This window comes from Athene noctua, chromosome 19, assembly GCF_965140245.1.
Source record: "Athene noctua chromosome 19, bAthNoc1.hap1.1, whole genome shotgun sequence".
NCBI lineage: Eukaryota > Metazoa > Chordata > Aves > Strigiformes > Strigidae > Athene > Athene noctua.
Window position 1 is genome coordinate 2,846,795 of NC_134055.1, and position 25,768 is coordinate 2,872,562.

The 25,768-nt window shown below is 42.1% G+C and overlaps 2 protein-coding genes across 9 annotated transcripts in view; both read left to right on the plus strand.

Annotated features, from left to right (window-relative positions):
- The window catches only part of PPM1D (protein phosphatase, Mg2+/Mn2+ dependent 1D), a 28,112-nt gene extending 9,232 nt beyond the window's left edge, over positions 1-18,880 (plus strand). The window contains exons 3-6 of the mRNA XM_074923012.1: positions 717-841; positions 11,502-11,692; positions 12,376-12,618; positions 17,439-18,880. Coding sequence (XP_074779113.1) covers positions 717-841; positions 11,502-11,692; positions 12,376-12,618; positions 17,439-17,993 — 1,114 coding nt within the window. The 3' untranslated portion in view covers positions 17,994-18,880. The remainder of the gene's footprint in view (positions 1-716; positions 842-11,501; positions 11,693-12,375; positions 12,619-17,438) is intronic.
- Positions 18,881-21,032: 2,152 nt separating this feature from the next.
- The window catches only part of BCAS3 (BCAS3 microtubule associated cell migration factor), a 372,464-nt gene continuing 367,728 nt past the window's right edge, over positions 21,033-25,768 (plus strand). For all 8 annotated transcript variants that reach the window (XM_074922814.1, XM_074922816.1, XM_074922821.1 and 5 more), the window contains exons 1-3: positions 21,033-21,121; positions 22,675-22,762; positions 25,384-25,438. In XM_074922814.1, coding sequence (XP_074778915.1) covers positions 22,692-22,762; positions 25,384-25,438 — 126 coding nt within the window. In that variant the 5' untranslated portion in view covers positions 21,033-21,121; positions 22,675-22,691. The remainder of the gene's footprint in view (positions 21,122-22,674; positions 22,763-25,383; positions 25,439-25,768) is intronic.

Here is a 25,768-nt window from a genome sequence, read left to right on the forward strand (position 1 = left end):
TTTCTGACTTGCCTGATAACAGCTGCCCCATTTACTTGTTCAGTAGCTTCTCCTTTGACCCTTCTAATGCCGTCTGTGAGAACTAAAACCCGTTGTCAGTGCCTTAGGGCTGGAGGTAACATTCAGATGTGGAACTGTTCCTTCCCATGTCCTGCTTTTGGCAGATAGCAGCTATGAACAATTCCTCTTTTATTTCTGCCTTGTGTTGGTGCACTGTTAAGGAAATCCCTACAGAAGGCTGCTCCTTTCTCTTTTGTTTTTTTCAACTAAATTGTGCTGCTCTTTACTGCCAAACTTTGGCAGATGGAGAAAACTGAAAGAGGAACTACATGACATTTCTACCCAAGTGAGTTGATGTTGATGGTCCTCATCTGAGGAAAGCAAATTCGGTTCTGCTTTTTCTCCGACAGATTAAAAAGATACTCTTGCATCTGGTTGTTGCAGCCAGCCAGAATTTGTTCCAGGTCTTCATTCCTCTGCTTTTTCTTTTTCTTCTGCCCTTCATCTCTCACTTTTCCCTTTGGCTTAATATGGAATGAAACCATCTTAAGTGATACCGTGTGTTTTGAAATATTTAATTGTGCTGTGGACTTCCTGGAGGGCGCTGTCATTATTGACTCCATATTTGCATATTTAACTGGTTTTGTGTCATTGAACTAACTTTTGTGCTTTCATTCCCATTCCTTTTTAACCCCTGCCTTTTCTGTTGGTTTTAGTGTGATCAACAAGTCTGGTGTGAATCGTGTTGTTTGGAAGAGGCCTCGTCTGACTCACAACGGCCCTGTGCGCCGCAGCACCGTCATCGACCAGATCCCGTTCCTGGCAGTTGCTAGAGCACTTGGTAAGTCGTGCCCCTGCTTGGAAAGTGAGACACCCCTGCATACAGGCCACTGGCACTGAATTACACCCTGTTCTGTCAAAGCATACACTTTTAAGAGGCGCTTGCCTTGATTACAAGGCCTTCTGAAAGTCTGGGCCTTTTAAAAGTATTTTTAATACAGTATGGGTTTTGTTTTTTGTATAAAGCTGTAGAAGGTGTCATTGGTGAGTGAAGGACTTGCTCTACAACATGCAGGATCTTCAATGTCAGTCTTACAAGGGTGGTACTTCGTTTCTGTTGCAAATGAAAATGTATAAAGCAGTATGTATCTCCAAGATGGAAAGCACATTTGTCCTACTGAAATAATAGCACTGTAATTTTTGACTAGGTGGTGGTAAGAGTAAGTTCTGCTGCATAGCACACGAATTACTTTTGGTCTTCCTTTTGTGGTGAATCTGTTTTCATTCAAGTATGAGCCAAGGGATGAAAGTCAAGTCTGTGTTTTCTCTATAACTTGCCTTTGTGAGAGTGTTAGTAATGGGAAACCATCTCTGAGGAACACTTCAGAGGACAAAAAAGTGTATTAGAGTGCCTAGAAAACTCGTTACAAATGGTTTTGGGGAAATACTTCATAATTTAATCTTTGGATACCTCTTGCCCACAACTACCAGTGTTTCTAGTTAGGTTTTTTCCTTAAATTTCATTTCAGAATTCAATCTTCTGCAGTTCATTTTACTTACTTCCTTCCTCCCTTTGCCTCAGTGAGGAATTCTCTATCCAGTTATACCCAGTATAGGTTTGATTTTATGGGAATGTGGTTATCATATTTTTACCTGTGAAAACTGTCCTGTGACTTAATTTCATCTTGGCCAGCTTGACAGTTACATGATAGTGTTGTCAGTGTTCCTAGATCAGCTGGCAGTGTGTCGTGGGGACAGTCTGTTCCTGGGACCGTGGTCGTCTTGATAATTGCATTGCGTTACTGTGTCTTATTTCAGGGGCAGTAATATCTGTTTCATGCAGATTTGTCCAGAGTTAAGAAGAATTCTGCAGTGATAATGACGTTGTAAAAGATAGCTGTGTGTCAGGGAAGGAGTCGCAGATGGCTAAGTGGCTGAATGGTGATCTTTTAATAAAAATAAAGTCTAATTTTATGGACGTTATTCCCTGTATCTGAAGAGTCTTATGTGTCATGTTTTAGGCAAGATATAGACTTGTTTTATGGGTAGTAAAACTGGCTTGAGAGTTTGAGTAAATCCTTTGGAGTTAATAGATGACCAGCAAACTGATCTTCATCCACTGAGCAACATAGCCCTCTTCTACCCTTTTCTGCAGAAGGGTACATCTTCCTCATAGATTACGAAAAGTGTATGCTTAATGTTGATGAATTTTCCATTCCTATGATTACAAGTTTGTTGTTAGTCTAAATAGCTTGATGACTTGTGACCCAGTTCCTCTCAGCAAGTTGAATAAAGGGTTTGGCTGGGTTTTGTGTGGAGATGGGCATTGAAGGAATGATGCATCTGTTACCCCCTATTGAATTCTTTCCCGTTATGTGGATGACAAGGATTACTGGAGAGTTTCAGGTCCAAGAAATGAGAACACCTATCTTTTAACAGCTCTTGGTTTCAAAAGTTAGCAGATTTGAAAGCTTAAAAGAGGGCTTTGGCATCTTCAAATCATGGAGAAAGAGTTTCAGTGTGCCAGTGCTTCGGTGTTTGCTTGCTCAACTCCATAGCCTCTTCCCATCCCCTTCTGAGGAGGTATGACAAACCTCCTGGAAAAAGGAACACAGCTGCTTCGCTCTGTAGGACCCAGATGGTGCACAGACGCTCACAGTTTGGAAACAGGATTTAACTTTTTTTGGAGGCCAGCATGTCCCTTACGCTGCTTACAAAAGACCTACCACGACTAAAACCATTTGCATTCATGCTGTTGGGGCCTGCTCGACCCCTTGGCTGGCTCCCAGATCGCTACCCTGGCTGGCACAGCACTGCTGCCTTGGAGCCTCTCCAAGCGGAGTAATAACTGTCAGTGTGGACATACACTGGTTACCAGTGCTCTAGGCAGTCCCACTAAGATCTGGCACAGTGATTCTTTTTGCTGAGTCCAAACTCAATTGTTATTCTTGATGGAAATCCTGTACCGCATCCCAGACTGGATCCAGTACTCAAAGGGGCTACAGGAAGGGTGGGGAGGGACTCTTGATCACGGAGTGTAGGGATAGGACAAGGGGTGGTGGTTTTCAACTGAAAGAGGGCAGATTTAGGTTAGATCTAAGACAGAAATTCTTCCCTGTGAGGAGGGTGAGGCCCTGGCACAGGCTGCCCAGAGAAGCTGGGGCTGCCCCCTCCCTGGAAGGAGGTTGGACGGGGCTTTGGGCAACCTGGGCTAGTGGAAGGTGGCCCTGGCCGGGGCAGGGGGGTGGGAATGAATGGGCTGTAAGGTCTCTTCCCACCTAAACTATTCTGTGATTTTAATAATTTTTAGCAGGAGAGCAAGAGTTTCTCAGTGCTCTGCTCTTAGAGAGAAACCTAAAGTTCTGAATTTACTACCTTTGAAGTGGGAAGATTATCTGATTAAAACCCCTAAAATATAGAACATAGGTGTTTTGTTAAAGCTTGTCTTTCTCTTACAGCACTTTAAAATATTTTGATGTTGTCTCATCCCTCATCCAGTCCTTCAGTCTAGTGCTCACTGTAAGGAGTACAGCAAAGGTTTTAGAAATAGCAGGAATTAAACACTGTGGAAAAGTATTGTGTTAGTCAAATATTTGGACAGCAGAAAGAATACTGATGCAGTAGAAGTCCTGGCCAGATTAATTCTGTTGACATTCCCTTTACTGTTCTGATTGTCTACGGTGTCTTTCTGTCTAAAATAAGCATTTGTGGTATGCACTTTTTATTACCGCTGCTTCTCGTGGCAGTAGTGGCCGCATTTAAGTAACATGTAATTTATTTATGGCCCCATAACCAGTCAGAAATACTTAGGCTTTGTACTGTCTCTGTAAAGTATCTGTATGCTGCTTTTACTGTATACAGGTTTTAAGTCTTCTAATGAAATATTTCAAACTGTAGCAGAGTATTCTGCATTTTAAGCATGGCTACTTGTAACCTTTTCTGGGCAATGAAAACATCTTTCTTTATACCACTTTGCCTTGTAATAGGTACTTACGAATCCTGTGTGATCTCAGAATTGTTCACCTCAGGACTTGCTAGCCATTCTGACCAGAAGAGCATTTAGTTTCCTTAAAGTGTAATAATTTGAATAACTTCCCTGGCACTCGTCGTTTCATGGTAACTCTCCGTTTTACATGCCTGTCCCTAAAACAGGTGTGAGGTAACTCAAATTACTTGAATCCCCTTGTGTAAGGCAGGGCTAGGAGTGTGCAAATTGCTGGATCCTCAGAGCAGAGCAGATGCTCGGGGCAAGAAGCCATAGTGTAACTTGCTTGTGTGTTTTGAAGCGTCTGTGTGTTATTGCATCATGTATCAGTTGTTGTCTCCCAGTGGCACTCAGGAAGGTGTTGTAGACTCCCGTGAGCATGTTTATATGTCTCGGGGAAAGAATGTTGAGAGGGGAAGTCTCCTGCTTGGCGCAGGTATAACGTAATAGCCAGATCCATGCTAGCAGAAAGGTTACGTTTCAGCTATGCCATCTGTCTAAAAACTTTAACTTAAGCCTGTTTCTGGGATGATAAGCACGAGGCTACAAGTGCACAAGATGTGTGTTTTGTTCCCATGTGTCGAACCAATTGTGGAAAAAAATGAAACAAAGAGTTTTGATCTTTGGAAACCAATTTTGAAGTAAAATCTGGCCGTGTGTAACTTTGAAAGATGGTATACAAAGCAGGGGAGGTACAGAAAAGCTACAGTCTGAGCTCTGAATATCTTATGGTATAACCTGAAACAAGAACAGAACGTAGCAACAAGTAGACAAATGGTGTGATTAATCACTGAGCTCTGTAAGTTGGCTGTAAGTGTAACTTAAACTCATTGTAGTTTTCTTAAGCTGCTATTTAAGTTCATAGCCCCAGCTGTCCCCCAGCCTGGCAATATGTGGTGTGATGGCAGAAATGGGTCTTGGATTGCTTTTTAAATCGTATGGGTTCTCTCTTGTTGGTAAATTAGTTCAGGTCTAAATCTAGTAAGTCTTTTATGGACTCTTTTTCCTCCTCCTCCTCCCCTTTTCTTGGGAACTAATATAGAGCCAAGATCTGCAGCTGTCAAAAGGGTTATGTTGTAAGGGATTGCCTTGCAGTATTGTAGCTGTTTGTGTGTGGGGTGTTAAATTAATGAATGATGAAACCTGAACCAAGAAGCCGTTAGTTAAACAACTACTCATTCATGTGGCAACATGAAGTATCTTTTCCCTGTTTTTATGTAGAAATGTAATAGGCTTACCCCCATACTTTGGTGGGGTGGCCTCCACCATGCAGGTTTGACTTTTCATAGGAACATGGATTTCCTGCTGACCCCTAGGAGAGTTGTGTACCAGAAGAGCTCGATGTATGGCTGCTACAAGAACGTTGGCTCTGACAGTGATGTGGAAGCTGCTTTACAGAGCAACTCACTGGATGCCAGGATTGTTTGTGAAGCTCTCTGCACATGCATACTGTGGAACCCTAGAGAAGAGGGTATGGCAGACCTCAAGTGATCTAAGGAGATTCCTGTGTAAGGGTTTAGATTTTTTTTTTATGTACTTTTAGCAATTTTTTTTAAGTTACCGAATGGAGTGGGCACAGCTGCTACAGTGTCTGCTGCTTGATTCCTCCTTCCTGCTCCTTTGTAGGCCCCAGCAGGAAGATCAATCACACTGAATTGCATAAGCTAGTAAGTTGTATTGAAGTACTGCACAGCATTTTTCAGGTTTTATTGATAATTGCTTTTTATATTTTATATAAAACCAGACAAACTTGAGGTGCATTTGGGATTCTAGTCTTGTCCTCGGGATGTCTTGCTCTAGCTTGTATAGTTTTCTTCACCCCCGAGACAAAATACATATGTCTGTCTGTAGAAAATGCAGCGCGTATGTACTTTGTGAACCTGTGCTGTACAGATCATGTGAAGGCACGTGTGGATCCCTGTAGCTCAAAGGAGAAAGCTTGGGACTCTCCCCCTCCTTGGCAGACTGGAGGTCTCTCTGCATGCCTCTTTACCTCTCTCTTCTTTGGCAATGTAGAAAATAATAAAACCTTTCTCCTAAAGTAGAAATTTATCCAGGTGTGGTCAGTGCATTCTTCTGTCTCACCCCTTGTCTTCAGCTAAGCAAATACTGTCTAGGATTGTCTTTTGAAGCTTGAAATTCCACCTTAGTGTTCATTTGAAGGATTTAATTCAAGACGAGAAACTGTGAGTAGGTTTCTGTATGCCATTTTAGGTCTTCGTCTCTACTTTTGTGTGCTAGTTCTTGAAGACTTTTCTTGTGCAACGTGCTCTCACGTAGCCCTAGACAGACGCCTTTTTTCTCTCTTGCCTCTGATTTTGCTAATGTACAAGCAGAGATGAGTGGTGGTGAAGACTGTCTTATGAGCAGCTTTTAATTCACCATTCCTTTTAAATGCAATTGTTTAATTTGATGTTGAAATGCTGTTCCCTTGCTTGTGCGTTCCTCTTCTCTACATAGTGTGGAGGGTGGCATTCTTTCAGCAGGTTTGACAGAAATAATATGTAAAAGAAGCTCCTAAAAAAAAGTACTCTTAAAGGAGTAGTGAAAGTTTTAAAGCCACAAGTACTTCTGTGTAACTTTTTGGCTTGCTGTTACCTTCAGTTTTGCCCCATCCCTCAGGCTGCACTGTCTGATCATTCCTGGGTTGCATGAGCGGGACGCTGCCTTGCGTTCCTCTTCAGGCTGCTGTGAAGATGCCCTCTTGTGGCTGTAGGGCTGGCTTGCCATGAGTTATCCAACGTATTCCACCCCAGCTCAGCCTGAATGGTGTTAAGCGGTTACTGTCTGCATCCTTGCTGAGGTTTGCCTCGCTTCCTAGCGGCGCTGCCTTACTGACAGGGAAAAAAGGAAGTTCTGCAAGTCTTCTCTTTGTACTAACAGACCTTTTAGATAAAACTTTGATTTTGTAAAGATCTGGGATTAATCAAACTGGGTTTTCGTTTTGGACTGACTTATAAAAGTAAACTTTTCTTTCCTGTATTAAAATCAAAAGATATTTTTGTGTTCAAAACAGCACGTTCCAGAAACATAAATGAAAGACTTGATTTATATGACTTGTGGACATACTTTTGCTATAAGAAAGCTTAATCCAATCCAGTCTACTTATATGATGGCTGTTTTTGTTTGTAACGTCAATTACTTTCATGGCAGCAGCTGAGTTACAAGTAGGGTTTTTTCTATTGTATTTTAAGAGGTGATAGTAAGCAGATAAGATAGACTACATGTTTTGATCGATACCTAAATTAGTTTCCTGCTCTTTTAATACACAATTTCAAACATCTATTTTTCATTTTGAAAGATGCAGCGTAATTTTTGTGTAGATCTCCGTATACTATTTTGGGGTGAGTCACAGCTAAGAAACAGATATGACTTTTTCTGGAAAATAGGAAAGGAATTACAGGAATACAATTTTTTTTTTCTGTTTGCAAAAGAAGTATGCAAGTCTTAAACCAAAAGAAATATTCCTGGTCTGTAAGGTTTTAGAGAACAAGATGGTTAAGTTCTATAAATGTTTGGGTTTTAATTTGGAACAAAAATAGTACGGCTCACAAAGTGAAGTCTGAGAACCTGGCATTCCCGTTGTGTAACACTAGCCTTTGGCGTATCCCATCGTCTTGCTCTCTTGGCTTCCCAGCCTGCTGAAGGGTCACTTGTCTGCCTACTTGCTTTGGGATAGAAGGAAAGATTTCAGAGCACTTTGAAAAGCCTAGGGAGAAGTGTTGGCTTGCGTTCCTCTCCTTTTTCCTTCCCAGAATTGTGACAGAGGGTGCTGTGTAAAGTGACTCTCGTTACGTTCGTTGTGCGTTCCTGAGCCGCGGTGGATGCTGCGCTCTCCAGCTGGCCGGAGACAGATCCGCAGCTGACATCAGTATGCTCTCTATGCAGCAGCTCGAAAAAGCATTGACTTAATCTGTGCTGCTCTGCCCTTTAGAGGAAAAAAAAAAAAAAAAAAAATAGTACCTCACCCTGGTGACATGTGTTGGCCTTTGCTGGCTTGGAGTTGAAGGGTCTGTGAGAATTGTCCTTTCAGTGAAGCACTCTTTACGCAGTGCTGTTCTACAGGGGATCTCTTGCCTGTGTGCTTACTCTGGGTTGGTGGGCTCATGGGAGTATTACAGAATGATGCTAGAGCCACACTGGAGGCAGCTTTTCCTCTTCTTTAGGGCAGTTGCAAGTACTGGTTGCTCTAGGCTGAGGAAGGAAGTCTGGATGTTTCTACGTGTCTCAGGCTTCAAATATACTTTGTGGAACAAAAGCTTTATTTTTATCAGTTAATGACATCTAGAGCTCTATTTAGCTTTTAGTAGCTCCAGACTTGTCTGGAGTTGGTCAGTAAATACTTGATGGTGTTTTAATGCTGTTCCATTGTACAACTTTGTAAATAAATTATTGTGTATTTCTTAGATTTTTTTTTTTGAGCTTGAATAGGCAGTGAGTGCAGCTGCCTGTGCTCGTGGACATTCAGCTCTCGTTTTATGTTGACAACAGCCTTGGAATGGTGCTTTGACAGAGGTGGTGCTCCAGGAGATTATTTGGAAGAATGCCTTTTGCTAAAAAAATGCATGTTTAATCAACTCAGTCTTTGAAGCTGTGAGTTCTTGAACTAGTCTAGCTCCTCTTCATCATTTGCTTTCAGGAAAAATTACTTTCCTCTTGTATCTAATTTTCTCTCCTTCAGATAAGCACTTTGATAGTACTGTAGAGATGTGGCTTAGTTACAGATTTGCCCAGGGATTTGGCCAGAGATATGGACTACCATTATCAGGTGTGTAGTTTGGTGTGTAGTTCCACCATGGCCTTCAGGAGTGCAACTGATTGTGGAGGAGAGACCCTGTGGTTGGAGAGCTTTCAGTGGCAACTAGGTTGGGCTCCTGGTCAGGGGGTTGGCCTGTGATTTGTGAGGTGTGGATTCATCGTGTACATTGGCAGAATTGTGTGCACTTCAAGTTCAGAATCACAGAATCATCGAGGTTGGAAAAGACCTTGAAGATCCAACCATTAACCTCACACTGACTGTTATCATTTCCACCACATCCCATCAACCCGGATGTCAATCCTTGGAGTCCCCTTTATAACCGGTGTGATATTCCTGGTTATCCCCATGAGGAGCCTCCTTCCTCTCGGAGGAAGATTCTCTGAAATCACTATGATTATTACTCAGCTATTTTTCTCAGGAAGAGCAGCAGATGGGCATGATGACATGTATGTAGATGAACCAAAATTAAATAGCATCCGGTTATTTTTACCATACAGCCCAGTATTTTGAATGAAAAAATGATTCAGCTAATAACATTGGTCATTTCTCCTACAAGAGTATGAACAAGCTAGCAAATAAAAGCAGAAAAATATTACGCAAGTTGGAAATGGATGCTGATTCCAGGATCTGGTGGTTGTAAGACCCTCAGCCCTTGTTTACTTTACCTGCTGTGTCCATGACAGCCGTGAGGGGAAGAACTCTCAGCACATGAAGATTTTTTTTGTGGCAATTCATATACAATAATTGCTGTGCTGGAGCTCAGCTCTTCTGTTACAGTATTTATTTTGATCTTGGTGCCAGCTGGCTTGCTTTGTTGTGAGTCTGTGGAGGGAGAGTGCACCTCTGTACGAGCGGGCTTGGCTTTTAATTAGCACTTATTAGAAGCATGTGTTTCTGTCTGCTGCTGCTGCAATGTGGGTGAATTGGCACTTTAATGAGGATGGACCATCCGTGCTTGCTGTGGTGAAGTGGAGTAATTGAGGTGAAGTATTCCCTTTCCCGATTCTGGAAAAGTCTTTTCAACTGGTTGCTAGCTTAAGGCAAAGCTAATGGAAGGAAGTAGGAAGACAAAACAGCTTATTTATGATCTTCAAAAGGGTGGTGATAGATGTGGAAGGCGGCTACAGGCACGCTTTCTGAAGCCAGCAAAAAGCAAAGCCAAAAAAAAAACCAAACCCTCACAAACCTTACTCTTAGACTGGAGTTCTTAAGCTTCTGTATGCTTTTCAACTCTGACATTTTAATTCATTTCTACTTCTTAAGCCATGTGTTCTGCACAGGAAAATGTAATCAGTGTGTGGAAACAATGGGGGTTTTTTTGTTTTTGTCACTTTAGGAAGCTATTTATGAAAATTAGAAAAAAGGTGTTAGTAGAACATAATACTGTTACTGATGTAAAGGCCCAACCTTAGAAAAAGTTTCTATTTTTTCAAGTATACTTGATAAATGAAATTAAAATAAATTGATAAGGAAATGCGTGTTTCTGATGGAGTGTTTTTTTACTTGAGGATGGTTTGGAGGAAGCAGTCGACCCAATAGATGTCTTGTTTCAGATGTGTGTTATTCAGAATCAGTTCAGGCCATTGGTACTGCTGAGGTGACCCCAAACTCCTTCGCTGTAGCAAGAAAGATTTAAAAATAGAAAGGCTCGCTGCATGAGGCCTTTCAAGGGAGAGGCTTTAGCTCTCATTTTCTGCTTTCCTGCTGGAACCCAGGCACTGCTTGTGTTCCTGTGGCTTCTTTCCAACTCCAAAATTTGGCACGTGGTGTTCAGCTGGAAAGATGCTCTGATGCAGCACTGCGTGGCTTTGAAAGAGGTGCTAATGCTGTGGGAAAGAGAACTTAATAGGGGAAAGGCTTCAGTCTCTCCTCCTTTGCCCTATTCCTTTGTTCCTTCGCTGTGGCACCTGCAGGCACAAATACCTACACGGCAAGACATAACCGTGTCTTTCTGTATTGCACTGGTGGCTGTGGAGGATCTCAGTGGTTGGTTTTTTTTTTTGTTGTTGTTGTTTTTTTTTTTTTTTTTGTTTTTTGTTTTTTTTTTTTTTTTAAAAAAAAGGGCAGTTTAGCACCTTGAGTGTAAAAAGGTGAGGTTTTCTTTGGTTTCGGAGTTTGGGGGGTTGTTTTCCTTTTTTCTTGTTTTTCCTTCTATGAGCAGGACTTGTTAGAGTGTGCAGGGCAGCATGCCACTGGGATGCAGACTTAAGTTTAATGCAGTACATCATGCTGGGGAATAAAAAAGGTATTAAGTGATCCTCCCCCCTGCCAAACCCCCAGCCTAGTTGTATAAGCTGTACCAGAGGTAAGGATTTTATCTCCAATATTTAAATCATACCAATAACTGGAAAGGCAGACGTTTTTGTGTTTGGTGTGGGTTCAACAAAGTAAGGCTTTGCTGCGTTTAAGGAGAATTTTAGTTGTTCAGACAGGTTTCAGTTTGGATATTGAGGTTTCACGGTTTTCTAGTTATCAATCTGTTACATTTCCCCTTTTTCTGAAAATGTTTGAGAGTAGAACTCCTGTAAATAATAGGCTGTTATGAATGTGATTTTATTTAAATTGCTACATATTAATAAATATGATCAGAAAGTGACAGCAGCAGAACAGTAATTATGCTGAAATTACTTTGTTGTATTACTGTTAGTGACTTGAGACTGGTGGGAATTGTTTTCATGGGAACATTTTCCTCTAGTGTCCAAGATTCATATTTTCACGTGTCGTGTAACAATTCAAGACTATTTTCTTCTTGCCTAGGTGATCTTTGGAGCTACGACTTCTACAGTGGTGAATTTGTTGTGTCTCCTGAACCTGACACTAGTGTGCACACAATCGATCCCCAGAAGCACAAATATATTATCCTTGGCAGTGACGGACTGTGGAACATGATCCCACCTCAAGATGCTATCTCCATGTGCCAGGATCACGAGGAGAAAAAATACTTCATGGTGAGAGCAGTGGCTATAAGTAATTGTGGAAATTTAATACTTTTTTCCTCTAGAAATTGCTTAGTCTGGCATGTATGGAAAGTGCCTAGCAATGGTGCTTAGGTGTAGTCATAGTTTTGCCACAACACAGAAGTTGTTATCATGTGGCTGATGCTATGCTTGCATGTACTGTCAAATACCACGTCTGTTAACGTAATTTAAATTATTTTGTTGTCATTTTTTGGAAATTTGACTACTATGAAGGTATCTGTGAGTAATAAAGATAACCTGTTCCTTCCTTAAGGAAGTTATACAAAATATTGTCTGAAAATGAAATTTATTTCGCGTAATGGGGCATCTGAGCATCAGATAGTAAATAGTCTGTAAACCCTTTGAGAGACTTCTGGAAAGACTTGTAGGATGTGTTACAGCCAGGCTATTTATGCAAGTCACTGCCTCAGTTTTATGGTTAAAAGCACTCATATACATGTGGATTTTACTGTAAACTGATTTCAAAGCTAAATTTCACCAAGAAGAAAGATATATTTCAATTAAAATTTCCTCTTGTGTTTCTGACTCAAGCTACTTTAACACATGATGTATAGGAATATGTATCTCAGGCTGTGCCACGTAAATTCTCCATCTTCCATTTATAAGTTAAGTGGGTCTGATTGTTTTCTCTGCCCCGTTCTTGTAACACAAAGGGAGAGCACCGACAGTCTTGTGCCAAAATGCTGGTGAACAGAGCACTGGGCCGGTGGAGGCAGCGCATGCTTCGTGCAGACAACACTAGTGCCATCGTCATCTGCATCTCGCCGTTGCAGGATGGCAAAAGCAACTTAGAAAATGAAGAAGAATTGTATCTCAACTTGGAGGAGAGTCCCTGCTATAGCAGCCCTGATGTGAATGTCATGACACCCTCCCGCTGCTGTACCCCGCCCGTCAAGGTAACTTTTGTTTTTCCCCAGTGTTTTAAGTGTTCCATTTCTGTGGAGCCCACTAAATACGTAGCAATCTCCCTTTCCTTTCCCTGGTAGTAATTTCTTTTTATGCAGTTTATGGTGATGTGTAGGATTGGGGCAATGCTGTAGTCAGACCATTGCCAGAGTTTGAAGTTATACTTTTAGAAATTAATGGTCTGTTAACTTAAACCACTATTTAATGTTGCTTTGGTAATTTATTTATTTTTAACTGCAGTGGACTAGGCAGTATGTATGGCCAGGTAATGTATTTCAGTTGTAGGACAGTAACTTGACAGCAATTACCCAGCCAGATCCTCAACACTTCCATGTACAAAGCTCTGGGGAAATAGATGAACTTTTAACAATGTTTCTTAAACTTTGGAACACCAAAGGCAGAGTATTAAAGTATGAACTTCTCAGCCTTGCTGAATTTAGGGATACAGTGTTTTTGTAACTTGTAAAATCCCCATAGTTTACTAGTAGTTGTTGACCTCCTTAACGTGGAAGAAATGATTACTGTAACTTCATGCATATCCTTTGCACAACTTTAAATGCACTGTTTCTTAAGTTTTCCAAGATCCCCCAAATCAGAAATAGGCTGATGAAAGAGAGGAATCGGACTGTGGGGATCAGAGGTTTAAAAAAGAAAAAACCCAACACATGCCCTTAGAGAATAAGGTTGGGCTACTGTTTCTTTTCCTGCCTTGCCCTGTCCTTGTATAGGTTGCACAGCTGATGAATTGCAGACTGATTAAGGATGTGTCCTTAATACTGGGGTTTGGTTTTCTTTGGTTGTGGTGCTGTGTGGGTTTTGGTTTTTTTTTTTTGTTTTTTAAGGTAACCCATGGGTTAATGTATTCAAATACACGTTGTAAAGAATGTTTTCTTTATGGATTGGGAGACCTTACTATCTTCCTTTAGGTGATTCAGTACTCCTTGTTAGAGGAAAAGATGTTCTAATAGAATGTCGGTGTTCAGGTTAGAAAATCTAACCATACCATAAAGCAGAGCTCTTCAGAAGTGTTTTTTTGTTTTTCCTCTTAAGAACTGGAGTGTAGTTATGAGTGAATGTTTGTTTTAGTAATTACCAGCTGCTCCTGATTTAAGTAACTGTCCTTTGATGTTCTGCAATATCTTTGGATAACCGTCCTTCGGGCAAAGTAAAAAGAATGTAAAAATTAGAAAGGGAGTCCTTAACATTCCCCTGGTAGGAACAAGCTGCCAATGAAACGGCAAGCTCAAACTCTCTGACTCTTTCATTTCCATCCAGTGTAGCAAAATACATGAAAAGAGCTTAAAATCAAGCGAAATCTTGAGTGGAGAAAAATTATTTGAATTCTAAATACTCCTAGACTTTAAAATTGTACCGTGTGTTTTGTGTGTGATCTATTATTGGTACTCGTTGAATAAACCTTGAGCTATGTCAGCTGCAAAATACCCAGGAAGGAGCATTTCTGGATAAGGACTTTGTGACATTTTTTTTTTCCCCTTCAGATTTCCCCCCCCCCCCCCCTCCCAATTTAAGTAGATTCAGTGAACTGTGATGTGTGAATCTAGATAAATTGCAGCAGACAGTCGCAAAGAGGGAAGAGATCAAAACTTGAGGAAACTAGCAGTTCTGGTGTTTGCTGTGTAGATGAGGCCTTGTTTTATTTTTTTTGCTTAATGTGCAAAAGCCAGAAGAAAACTTTGACTGGCTGCAGGTCTGCACTGATAATACATGTATAAATTAGTTGTATTTTAATGCAGAAGTTTTCATCCTCTTGGATTATAACAGAACCAGTGTCACCAGTTTAAAAACATAGATCCTATTTTCTCTGTACTTGTTTTTATAAAAAGTCATAATGGTGATTATGGACATAAAATAGTGTAATACAGGTTTCTGCTTTAATAACAAGCATCTAACTGTCCTCACAGAGTACCTGTAAATATCAGAAGAAAAGTGTGAGAAGGAAGTTGAAAGGAAAAGATAGAAAAAACCCACTGTACTGTAGGATAATTCTGAAATACTTCAGAAAAAAGCAAATGTCTCCAGGCAGATCATAACAAATGAAATGTCTTAGCAGTTGTGTCTCCGTGTATGGGTGTTTGCAAAACAAGAACTTCATGTAGTTACTTGTAAATGTATTTGGTAACTACACCATCCTGAGTAATGTTATCTCTTTCATAGTACAAAGAGCTTTATCAGTTAGATAAGAGCCACAATGGAAAGAAAACCGTATTTCCATAAACTTCGGTTATGAAATGCTTGGACTTGTAGGCTTTTAATTTATAGAGCAGACTGACTTCACGGGAGCCTTCTGGATAAATTTCAGTGCGTGCAGGAGTGCTCGCTGGCTCGATGTTTTATTTTAAAATTAAACTGATGTGAAACATAATTGAGGCATTTGGCACTCTCCCCCAAAATGGTCAAATATGTGGTTTCTGTGCCCTGCCTCAGACATGAAGTGGCAGCTTTATTGCAAGGTGCCAGTTTTCTTAGGAAGTAAAACCACACAACTGTTTCAGAATAGGCATTTTTGGATTTTTTTTCTGATGGTGATAACTTGTGAGAACTTCAGGAAAATGCCCTTATTTCATGATCCTTTGTGATCCTGGAGATACTGTCAGCCTTGCGGGAGGGAGAGCCCCATTTTGTTGATTGCACAAAGTGTGGCAATAGATGACAATATCCATCTGCAAAACGGTACATAAACACCTTGATACATAAGGTGCAGGTAAACACATGATCTAATTTTGAGGTTGGTGAGTAATTAGGTCGGCCCAGCCAAGAGTGGAAAGGCTACTTGTTGGTTCTCTCAGAACTGAAAGCAGCACGGAGGGCCTTGACTCCCAACAGCTGCTACCTTCCAAAACAATTGATTTGGAAAGAGATGGAGACCAAATCCGGGATTCTTAATTAAACAGAAGTATTTAATTGCATATCCTTCTGTCAACGATTACAAATACCAGCTTAATTCAAGTATTCCTGAGGCCAGTGATGATATTTGATTGATTAGATTGTCGAGAAATGAAATTGGTGATTCATTTATTTTTCTTGTTTTGTTACATCACTGTTCAGCAATCCATCTCTGACTTCATTTGGCTTCCCAAAGCCTTATCCGATCTCAGCTAGTCCTGCCAAACAAAAGATGCTGGCAATAAGAACCACAGCATTAAGCATCTTGTGCAATGAAAACATAAAACCTAAGTCATGGTGAGAGACGCAATTTCAAAATTTAAATTGAGCAGATTAAGTAGTGTTGCCAGAGCTGCTCCGTGTGTGTCACTGAGCTTTCTGTGGGTTCTACAAGAACTGAGTCGAAGAATAACCTCTAAAATAACATCCATAAAGGTCTTTCCTCTTGTGTTGCTGTATGTAGTAAAAGAGTATTATCTAACTCGTTTTATCTACCCATGGGAGGCAACTGGGGAGTAGAGGGGAGTGGAAAACCAAATCTAGATGCTAGAAGCAACTCTGATTATTTTCTCTTTTGGAATGCATTTTATTAAGCCTTAGTATTAGATTTCTCGGAAGTGCTGAGCAGTGGTGGATCTCTTCTTGAAGGTGAACTGAAGTTGTTCTGGGTTGTGACTTCAAAAGCATCTATTTATTCATCTGATGTTACATTGACTTACTCTGATTCAGCTGTGTGTGCATTTGAGTTTTCAGCACGTTATTTTCTTAAAATAGTCATTGTCGTTTGCCTCACGTTGATGGTATGTAAAGTGGCCTTGAAATTTACTTTTGAAGGACTTGCTGAGTAACTAGGGATTTCTTCACAATTAAATCTTTAATAAGGTCATAATTCATATCTTCAGGGCACTGCATAAATACTAATTTTCTTAATCCCCCCGTGGCTAGTGCAAGCAACTATTGTCCTCATTTTCCTGTTGGAAAAAACTGAGAATGAGGCAAAACCACTCACCAAAGGCTGCAGAGGAGGGGAGGAGCTGAAGGTAGGGTTCGAGTTCAGAGGCTCCTTAGGATGTCACACTGAGCAGCTGCTTTTCCACAGACAGAATGACTGTGCTTCCCAGAGAGCGGACGGATGTGGCATCAGGAATGCAGCTGCTTTCTTTCCAAGTTGTAGAGCATGAAAACTAGGCAGTAAAATGCATTATTTGCATAGCAAATAGTAACTTCTATTTTTAGAGTGGAGTTGTGCAATGCTCCACTTTGAGCAGCCAGGACACCTACAATGAAGAGTGTCCATCTCCCTGATAATCTGGTTCTGCAGGAACTAAGAATTCTGAACGTAACAAAGGTTAGAAGAGTCTTTCTGCTGTTTGCCCTAATAGTGCTTGGCCACCTGATGATGTTTAAAATCTTTGGAAGGCAGTTATAGGTGCTTACATCACAGTGTCTGAAGGAGGGAAGTCGCGTCTGCATGTTGGAAAATGCTACTGATGAAAATCACAGGCCGGAGGTTACAGGCACTGCTTTCTGCAGGGCTTCCTAAATTAACAACAGATGCATGCAGATTCCACAGCATTTGACAGGAGGAGGAGGAAGGTACGTGGGCTGAGAAAGGCCAAACAGCCTCTGAATGAAAGGGTGATGTGTCTGCTGTTATGGGACACTTGCAAGTTGGATGACTGAAATAAATGCTTTCACAAAGTTGCTGTGCATAAAGTAGCAAATTCAGATCTGCAGTTTGAATCTTGTTTCCCTCTCAACTTGGAGAAAAGATAACTCTCTCTTGGAGTGGGATTCTTCCCTGTCAGATAAGGTTTAGAGAACTTGTTCACACACTGTCTCCACCCTCAAGGATAATCTGAGTGAAATAATGATGCCTAAATATTTTGTTTTCTTTTTCCCTCAGCTTTTAGAAGATGATCCATGGCCACGACTGAATGCTTCTGAGCCTATTCCTCCCCTCACGCATAGCAACATGATCTCAGAAAAATATTTAGAGCTGCCAAACGAGATTGCCAAAAGCAATTCACCTTCATCAGGAGCGACCCCGAAGGATTCAGGCCCGCAGGAGGAGAAGTGCAGCAAAGCGTTGGCTTTGAGGATACACGAATCCTACAGTAATGGTTTGTCAGTCAGTCTCTCCCCTTCCAACTCGGCAAATTCAGGCACGGACCAAAAAGGCTTCAAGGTGTCTCCTAATGGCCAAACAAAAGCCCAAGATGCAGAGAGGACACCCACAGCAAACTTTAAAAGGACATTGGAAGAATCCAATTCTGGCCCAGCTATGAAGAAGCCAAGACGTGGCCTGAGTCGAAACATTAGCGTCCAACCAGAAGGCATGTCCACAACTCCTCAGCGCAAAAACTCAAACAAGCTGACCATGCGCCGCAGCCTGCGGGGCCAGAAGAAGCTCAGCAATTCCCTCTTCCACCCGCCCAGGAAAGCAGTCTGTGTTTGCTGAAGGGCATTTGTGTAAGGAAGTGTATTTTGGTCTGATTAGAGTTTTAAAGTTGGTGCAGAAGTTTGAAACTCTTCCTGTTTATCTTTTTTTAAAGTAGAAACTTTTTTTGGTATCAAGACAGCTTTATCCCAGCCTTGTACTTGCTTGTATTATAACTGTGAATTTTGTAGATGTGTAGGGTATAAGTCACTGTAAAATGTGTGTAAATTTGTATTCCTTCATATAAATGTAGTCTCTTTTCTTCCTTGTATAATTGTTACAGCGGGGCTAAACCTTGTTTTAAAAAAAAAAAAATCCTTTTTGTTAATTTACTAAAGTCATGAATTTGTATACGCTTCTTGTGATGAGAATTTCACAACTTTTTAACTAAAGTAAATTATTAAACAGAATGGAAGATATGTATTTTCGTAGTACTATACGTTCCACCTAAAGTGTGTCTTTTAGAGAATACACTAGGTCTATATTTTGGTTTTAAATTTTAGATTTCTCTACTCAGAAATGAAATGTATGTGGAAGCAGAGATGTTGAGTCTTGCTTTACACAGCTCAATGTCGATTTCTTTATGTTAATTAAAATACTATGCAGTATCTTATTTAGTTGTATTTTTTGTAACATTAATCGTCAAAGTATTTAGCAAAAAAGTGTGTGTTTTAAAATTCCAGCTCCCAAAAGCATCCTATGAAGCCATTCCCATCCCCTGTTATAAATGATGGCATTTCTATCCAGGCGTAAATGTTATGCCCTACGGAGGCACGAATTTTCTGCTAGTCCAATACTGATGGTGCTGCTAATAACTTTCAACATAAGTTCTTAAATTATTTTATGACTATTTTCATTGAGTATGTGGACCATGTGTATGTTCACCTAAATAAAACACGTGAAAAGTTGATGGGGGTGCCTTTTTTTTTTTCCCAATTTTGAGATTTAGTTCTGTTGAGCACGTTCATATTTATTTTGTATTTATGAAAAAGCGAATACTCTCCCCTTCCTCACTGGCTGTGTGGCTTACAAGACATCCCACATAGTTCTATTTAACTGTAGCAATATACAGCCTGCTTTTTTTTTTTTTTTTTTTAAAAATGAGGAAGCAAAGGCCAGTATTTTATTCCGATGGCTAGGGTGGTTATTTATAGAATCTAATTGTTTACTGCTGGAACAATAAAACATGGGTTGAAATCAGGCCTGCTATCTATATGTGTTACCATGGTTACAGCAATCCTAGGGGGAATCATACGCTTTCTGAAAATGTATAATTCTCCTTCATCCATCCTGTGAGCGCTGCATTATCTGACAAGATGAAAATAACGGTCTGTCCAACTTGGATCCTTCAGGAATTTATCTGTGTATGAGATGGAACTTAGTTAACGACCCAGTTTTGCTATAGGTGATGTTGAAATTAAACACCATAGATGGGGGAAAGTGTATAGAAACAAACAGCAGCTGTATGTACTTAACCTAGCAACAATCTTTGCAACACAATCTGATAATAATTGTCTATATTTTCAATTTAACCTCATGGCATTCAACGTTTTACACATGACTGGTCACAGTAAGATGCAATTGTAATGTGTTGGTTGAGTATCTGTATTGCTGCTTAGAATGTAAATATGTAAAAGGAAAAAGACTAGCAAATTTACTTTTTTCTCTATATAGAAGCAAAATGGAAGTTTTCATCAAATTCTGCTGCATTCATCAATGTGTGCCTTGTTCTCCCCCATTTCCTCACAGCAGGTCTAGAGTTGGGCTTCTCCAGCTGGAGGGGCAGACATCAGCTCTTTTTTAATAAACTAGACAAAACCTACAATTTTTCTTGGGAAAGCTGCAGAATGTTGGTGAGCATTCAAGATTCAAAGCTCCTCTGCACTAGACATAAACTAACCAGCAGCAGTTTACTCTTGTGTATGCTTTGCCCACCTACGTATCATTTGACTTTTCTGAAATTAATTATCAAAGCTGAGACAGGGAAGTGTGGAAATTTCCAGCTAATGTGTGAATACACTCTCCTGTTGGTGAAATCAAGTCTGATGTACACCAGGTTGTTTTTCCTCCTGAAATAAAGCTCCAATATGTGCAAACCCAGTTCTGCAGCATCCGGATGCTGAAGGCGGTCATGATTTGCATCACCCTGTTACACAATGCCACAAGTAAATAAATAAATAGGCCTCTAGTACTACTTTTTTTTTTTTAAGCCAGAGGACAGGTCTCGCGTGGGGCAACTTTACAGCTGAAAAGCCCTTGTTTAAGTTTTTCTTCGGGGTGAGAGGCACAAAGGACAGTTACTTTTTTCTGATCCCGGGTACTGTGTGCTGTGCGTTACGCTCGTAGTTCCTTCTTTTGATACACATTTACGGTTCGTGGTTACAGAGCTCGGACTAGAGGCCCCGAACAGGTCGCCCAATCCTGATTTTCAGGTGCCTGGAGCCGGGAGCCAGCGGCCCCGGCTCGCTGCTCCGAAACCTGACCGGGTGTCAAGGGCCGCCTCTGGGGCGGTCACTCGGCTCCGCCGAGGTGCGTCACCCTCGGGCATCCGCGCAGCGCCGGGCACCTGCAAACGTGGCTCTGCGCGGGGAGCGGTGCCGGATCCCCCGAGCGCCGAGGGAAGCCCGCTCCCACCTCTCCCAGCCCGCGCGTCCAGGCGCTCCCTCGGGCGGCCCCGCCCCAGGCCCCGCCCCAGGCCCCGCCCCTCGCTGCGCGCGTTCCTCCCGCCCGCCGACCCCGGGGCTCGAACCCGCCGCCCAACGCCGCTGACGTCACCGCGCACGCCCGCGCGGAAGGTAAACACGGCGTGGGCGGGGCCTCCTGCGCCCATTGGCGGCGCGGCGGGCGAAGCCCCGCCCCCCGCTCGCGGCGCGGCGGCTCTCGCGAGACCCCGATGTAAACAAAGCCGCGGGGGGCGGGGCCGCCGGCCGCGCCGCCGCCTCAACCCAGCTTAAGGGCGCAGCCGCCCTCTGTGTCCTCCGCGCCCCGCCCTCTGCTGGGGAGCGCGACCGGCGATTGGCCGGCGGAGGGGAGCAGCCCGCCTTCGGAGCCGTCTGATTGGCTACGGGCGCGCGGTGCGCTGGGTGTCAGTCCCCGTGGGGGTCCCAAACACTGTCAGGCAGGAGCCGGGCGGAGGGCAGCGGCGGCGGGTGAGGGGACGCGCCGGCGCCCGCGGGCTGAGGGCCGGGCCGGGCCGGGGAAAGCGGGGCGGCGGCGGCGGCGGGGCGGGCCCGGCCCCTGGGGGAGCGCCGTGGCCGGCTCGGAGGGCGGGTGTGGGGGCGCGAGGCCGGGCGGGGGCCGCGGCGCTGGGGGGCGGCGGGGGCCTGAAGGGAGTCACCGCGCGGGAGGGCGCGGGGCGTGCGGAGAGCGGCGTCCGGCGGGCCCCGGCGCCTCGGGGATGGCCGCGGCCTGATTCACGGGGCGGCCGCCGAGGGGAGAGGCCGGTCAGGTTGGAGCGTTTTGTTCTGGAGTTGCTCAACAGCGGGTGGCTCGGGGTGCCGCCGGCTTGCCGGCCGCCTCCGCCTGGGGCCGGGGTTCCCGCCGGGGGAGGGCTCCCGCCCGGCAGAGCAGCTTCGCAGGCGTTGGGAGTCGGGGTGCAGGTGACAGCGCTCACGGCTCCGGGGCGGGCACCGCCTGGCGCAGGTGTCCCGCTGGATTGAGGCAGAATTTAAGTTTTCATCAAATTCTGCTGCGTTCATCAATGTGTGCCTCGTTCTCCCCCGTTTCCTCACAGCAGGTCTAGACTTGGGCTTCTCCAGCTGGAGGGGCAGACATCAGCTCTTCTCCCTTTTAATAAACTAGACAAAACCTACAATTTTTATTGGAAGGGATATTTTTTCCTTTAAGTACCGTTTTTTCCGTTAAGGTTCCTTGACACGTGTGTCAGGCTCCAGGTACATTCGCTGAACGTGTTGTTACTAATTTCTGTGGGGCTCAGTGTGTATTCTTGCCTCGCCTGACGAGGCGGCCCTGATGAAGTCTGCCCAAACGCGAAATGATGCTGATAACCGACACCACGCTGGGGGTTTGGCTTTTTCTCTCGCTTTATTTACTGGTTTGGGGCAGGGGGACAGCGGAGTTGCTGAACGGCAGACAAGAGCTGTCTGGGATCTGTGATGCTCCTCAGGTGGTTTTTGCCTTTAGGAATGTTACACTGGATTTTCACATGGGAGGATAGAGCTGTGAGGAAAAACTCGAAGACAACACAAAAAGCTGACATGAAAAAAGCGGAATGTGTTCCATCACGCTTTTTGTGTTCGCTTCAATGTAACCCATTACAGATTTTCGAGAGTACAATACACTACAAGTGTGATTGTACATTATTTTCATGTAATTATTTTCTAAGGCAACAGCTCATTAGTAAATAATGGTCATATAATGGTGATGGTAACTGTGTGCCTGCACCACTATCTTTAATGTACAGTTTGAAGGGAATTCTCCACTTTTATCATTCAGGTCTGTGTTTTTTTGTTTTTTTTTTTTGCGTTCACATACACTGCAGGAGCTGTAGTGACTGAGGTACTGAAAAAGGAAATTGGTTGTTTGGGGTTTTTAAAAAAGTGCTGTAAAGGGGCATAGTGCCTTCATAAGTTTGTATAAGTTGTTTCAAGATGTTTTTATCATCCTGAGGAATATGAGAAGGGCTAGTGTAATAAATAATCCTGACACAAATTATTATTGAGAAGAAATGTGTTTCTTACAGGTATCTGCAAAGAAACAATGGCGACAGAATCTCCGCGCCGCCCTAGTCGATGTACTGGAGGAGTGGTGGTTCGGCCACAAGCTGTCACGTAAGAGCCTTCTAGAAGAATAGCCCTTATTTGAAATGGTTTTTATATCCTTGTAGAAGAAGAACCTAGCCGGAATTTTCTTTCAGAGCCAGCTGTGAGGGCTTGTGTTGACAGTATGGTTTGGTCACTTGGAGTATTTTCCAGTAAAATTAACAGGTGTTGCACTCCTGTCTCCTAGAGTGGTGCAGGTTGGACTGTCTCTAAATAGGTTGCGTTTCACTTAGACACCAAAACCTTCAAAGCTGTACATTTTAAAGATGAATATTTTTTGTTTTGTTGTTTCTTTACACAGTGTTGTTTGCTGTACAAACGCTGCGCTGGCTGTGTATCAGTGATGGCAAACCTTCTTCCTTAGGATTGAACACTACACGTGTTCCTTTCTTGTCGTGCTTTTTAATAATACCTTGTCACAGGGGTGGATATATTTAATGATAGGCTTCTATGTTTGAAGTCCTTCAGTAAGTAGAATTGTGCGTTCTAATTTTTTTTTTTTTTTTTTTTTGCTTAAGAGCACAAAACCAAAGGAAAATGGCACTATATTGAAATGTTCACTCGGACTATCGCTTTCAGCAGCCCATAGTTTGCCACTGTTGATGGCTGTGTATTTCAACATCCAGATTCACTTTATTTTGTCCAGGGAGCACAAGAAACCTATCATTGTACCACAGGAAGTTGTGTTACAGGGTTTCTTACAGCCATGTGATAGAATAAGCTTTTTTTTTTTTTTTGGATGTTGCAGAATTTTTTTAACAAATGCGTTTCTGTTTGTAATGACCTTTTCGTCAAAGTAAGCTTTGGACAAACAATAATAGAAACACACTGTAAGAATAAGGTGATCTGCTCTTTGGTTTTATTAAATATGATGGCTTGTTCTTGAGTTATATCTTTTCACCTCAAAAATTACAGTATTTTCGATGGGAGAGTGTGTATGTTGAGCTGCCTGCAGCAGCTTTCTGCTGCTTATGTTAAACTCCTAGTTTCTTACTAACGTAAGATTTTTAATTTTTTTTTGGTGAGTCTTGTTGTTTTGGTTGGTTTTAAGCACTTAAAACATATCTTCTTGGAAGTTTTTCAACTTCAGTGGAAACTTAGAGTACATATACTGAATAAAATATTTCCCAAACATCAACTTTGTTTCCAGATGTACCTGGGCGGGGGGGGGAAGTACTCATTAAATGAGCTGAGAAACGAAGACACGATGACTCTTGCTGGCAGGCATTCACGTGAGAGCTTCAAACACTGTATTTAATACTGTACCTGTAGACAAGTATTATTGCCAGGTAATAAAGGGCTCTGAGACACAGAGACAGTTCTGGTGACCTACATAAATCAAAGAAGAATCAGCACTGTAAACCACAGCTCATTTATAAGGCCTTGGCTTCAAGCAGTGAGACAAACTTTGTGTGATGCAGTAATCCTTGGATTGCTGAACAAAATCTAGTTTTCCATGAGTTGGAGTAAGCTTTCTAAAATTTAAAACTTTATGGTTTAGATTTATCTTTGTTTTCAGAGAGGAGCCAACCACTTAAGCTGATCCAGGTGTTGCAGCGGTTGACTTGAAGTATCTTCTGTATTGCTGTGTATAGGGCAGAGTACTTAATTCTTAAATACTAAACACTCCAAATTTCTATTAAAAGAATCTTAGCACAGTCTCAGAAAGTCTGAAGAAAGCATATGTATCTTTAGACATAAAGAGTCTAGATTTCTTAGTTCATGGTTTTTCTTTGTTGCTATTAGTAATCTTGAGTTAGGACAGGAAAAATTACTGCCAGTATAAAAATTAATTTCGGGGGGGCCAAAGCTGTTTCTAAAGAGTTACTAAAAAAAAAAAATTTGCCTCAGAATTCATGAAGATGGATCTTGCTGCCAGCATATTTCAGTATTACTCATTACAGAAAGCACAAACTTTTTCAGTAGTTTCAACTTGGTCTAATACAGTCGACCCACGTTGTACGTTGCTCAGCAGTTACACAAGAGACTCACCACTTATGCAGGGATAAGCTAATAAAAGCATTAATTTAAATCTACCAGAACAGATATATCTTGCACTATATACTATTCTAAATCATCACTGCTAATGAACTCCCAAGAAGGAATAAGCTTTCCAAGCTATAAAATCTTACCTGAAAATACCTGTCCTAACTATTCTGAGTGAGGGTTTTGGTCCATCTCCTGCCCCAAGTGCTACCACTTACTACATCGTTGTACATAGTGCGTAGGAGGTCTTAAAGTTGATTTACATGGAGAGCCCCAGCTATACCTTAAGTCTTCATGTTGTAATAGGCAAATGAAGTAGAAAAATATGAAAGAATAATTTCCAAATGCCTCTTCTACTACAGTCAGCCACTCTGATGAGAAGAATGTGGTTTCTTCCTTAACTATTATATACTTTTCCCCCAATCAATTACTTAATGAACAAGTATCACTTGGCTTTTTACAGACTTCTCAGCCACTCTATTATCAGAGTGTTTGGCAATATATTAAGTAACTGCATTGCATACTTAGTATTTTCCTTCATTGTAAAGATTGTACGTGTTTTCTCTGGTGATCTGTCTTATTTAATATATTCATGACCGTTTCTGAACTTCAGTGGTAGTTAAAATTCTCCTTCTGTTTTCAAGGGAGCAGTCGTACATGGAAAGCGTTGTTACGTTTCTTCAAGATGTTGTGCCACAGGTACGTGTAGATCTTCCAAACTATTTTTTTTTTTTTTTTTTTTTTGGTGTACGAAGTGATTGAAGCGTATGTCAGGTAGAGCAAAATACTAGTTGAAGAACAGAAGCCAAACTTTTAGGGTTTTTTGAGCATGAGTCTTGGCACCAGGTTTTTGAAAGCGTAGACTGCATACCATCTGGAGATTTGCCCTACAGATATCCTCTAGTAGGGAATAATTAAAATTAAAATCTTAGCTACACAGAAGTTGAACAGTTACAATATAAACAGCAGGAAGAAGATTGCAGAATTTTGGCACTAGAATACTCAGGGAGGGGAGAGGCTGGGCACAAT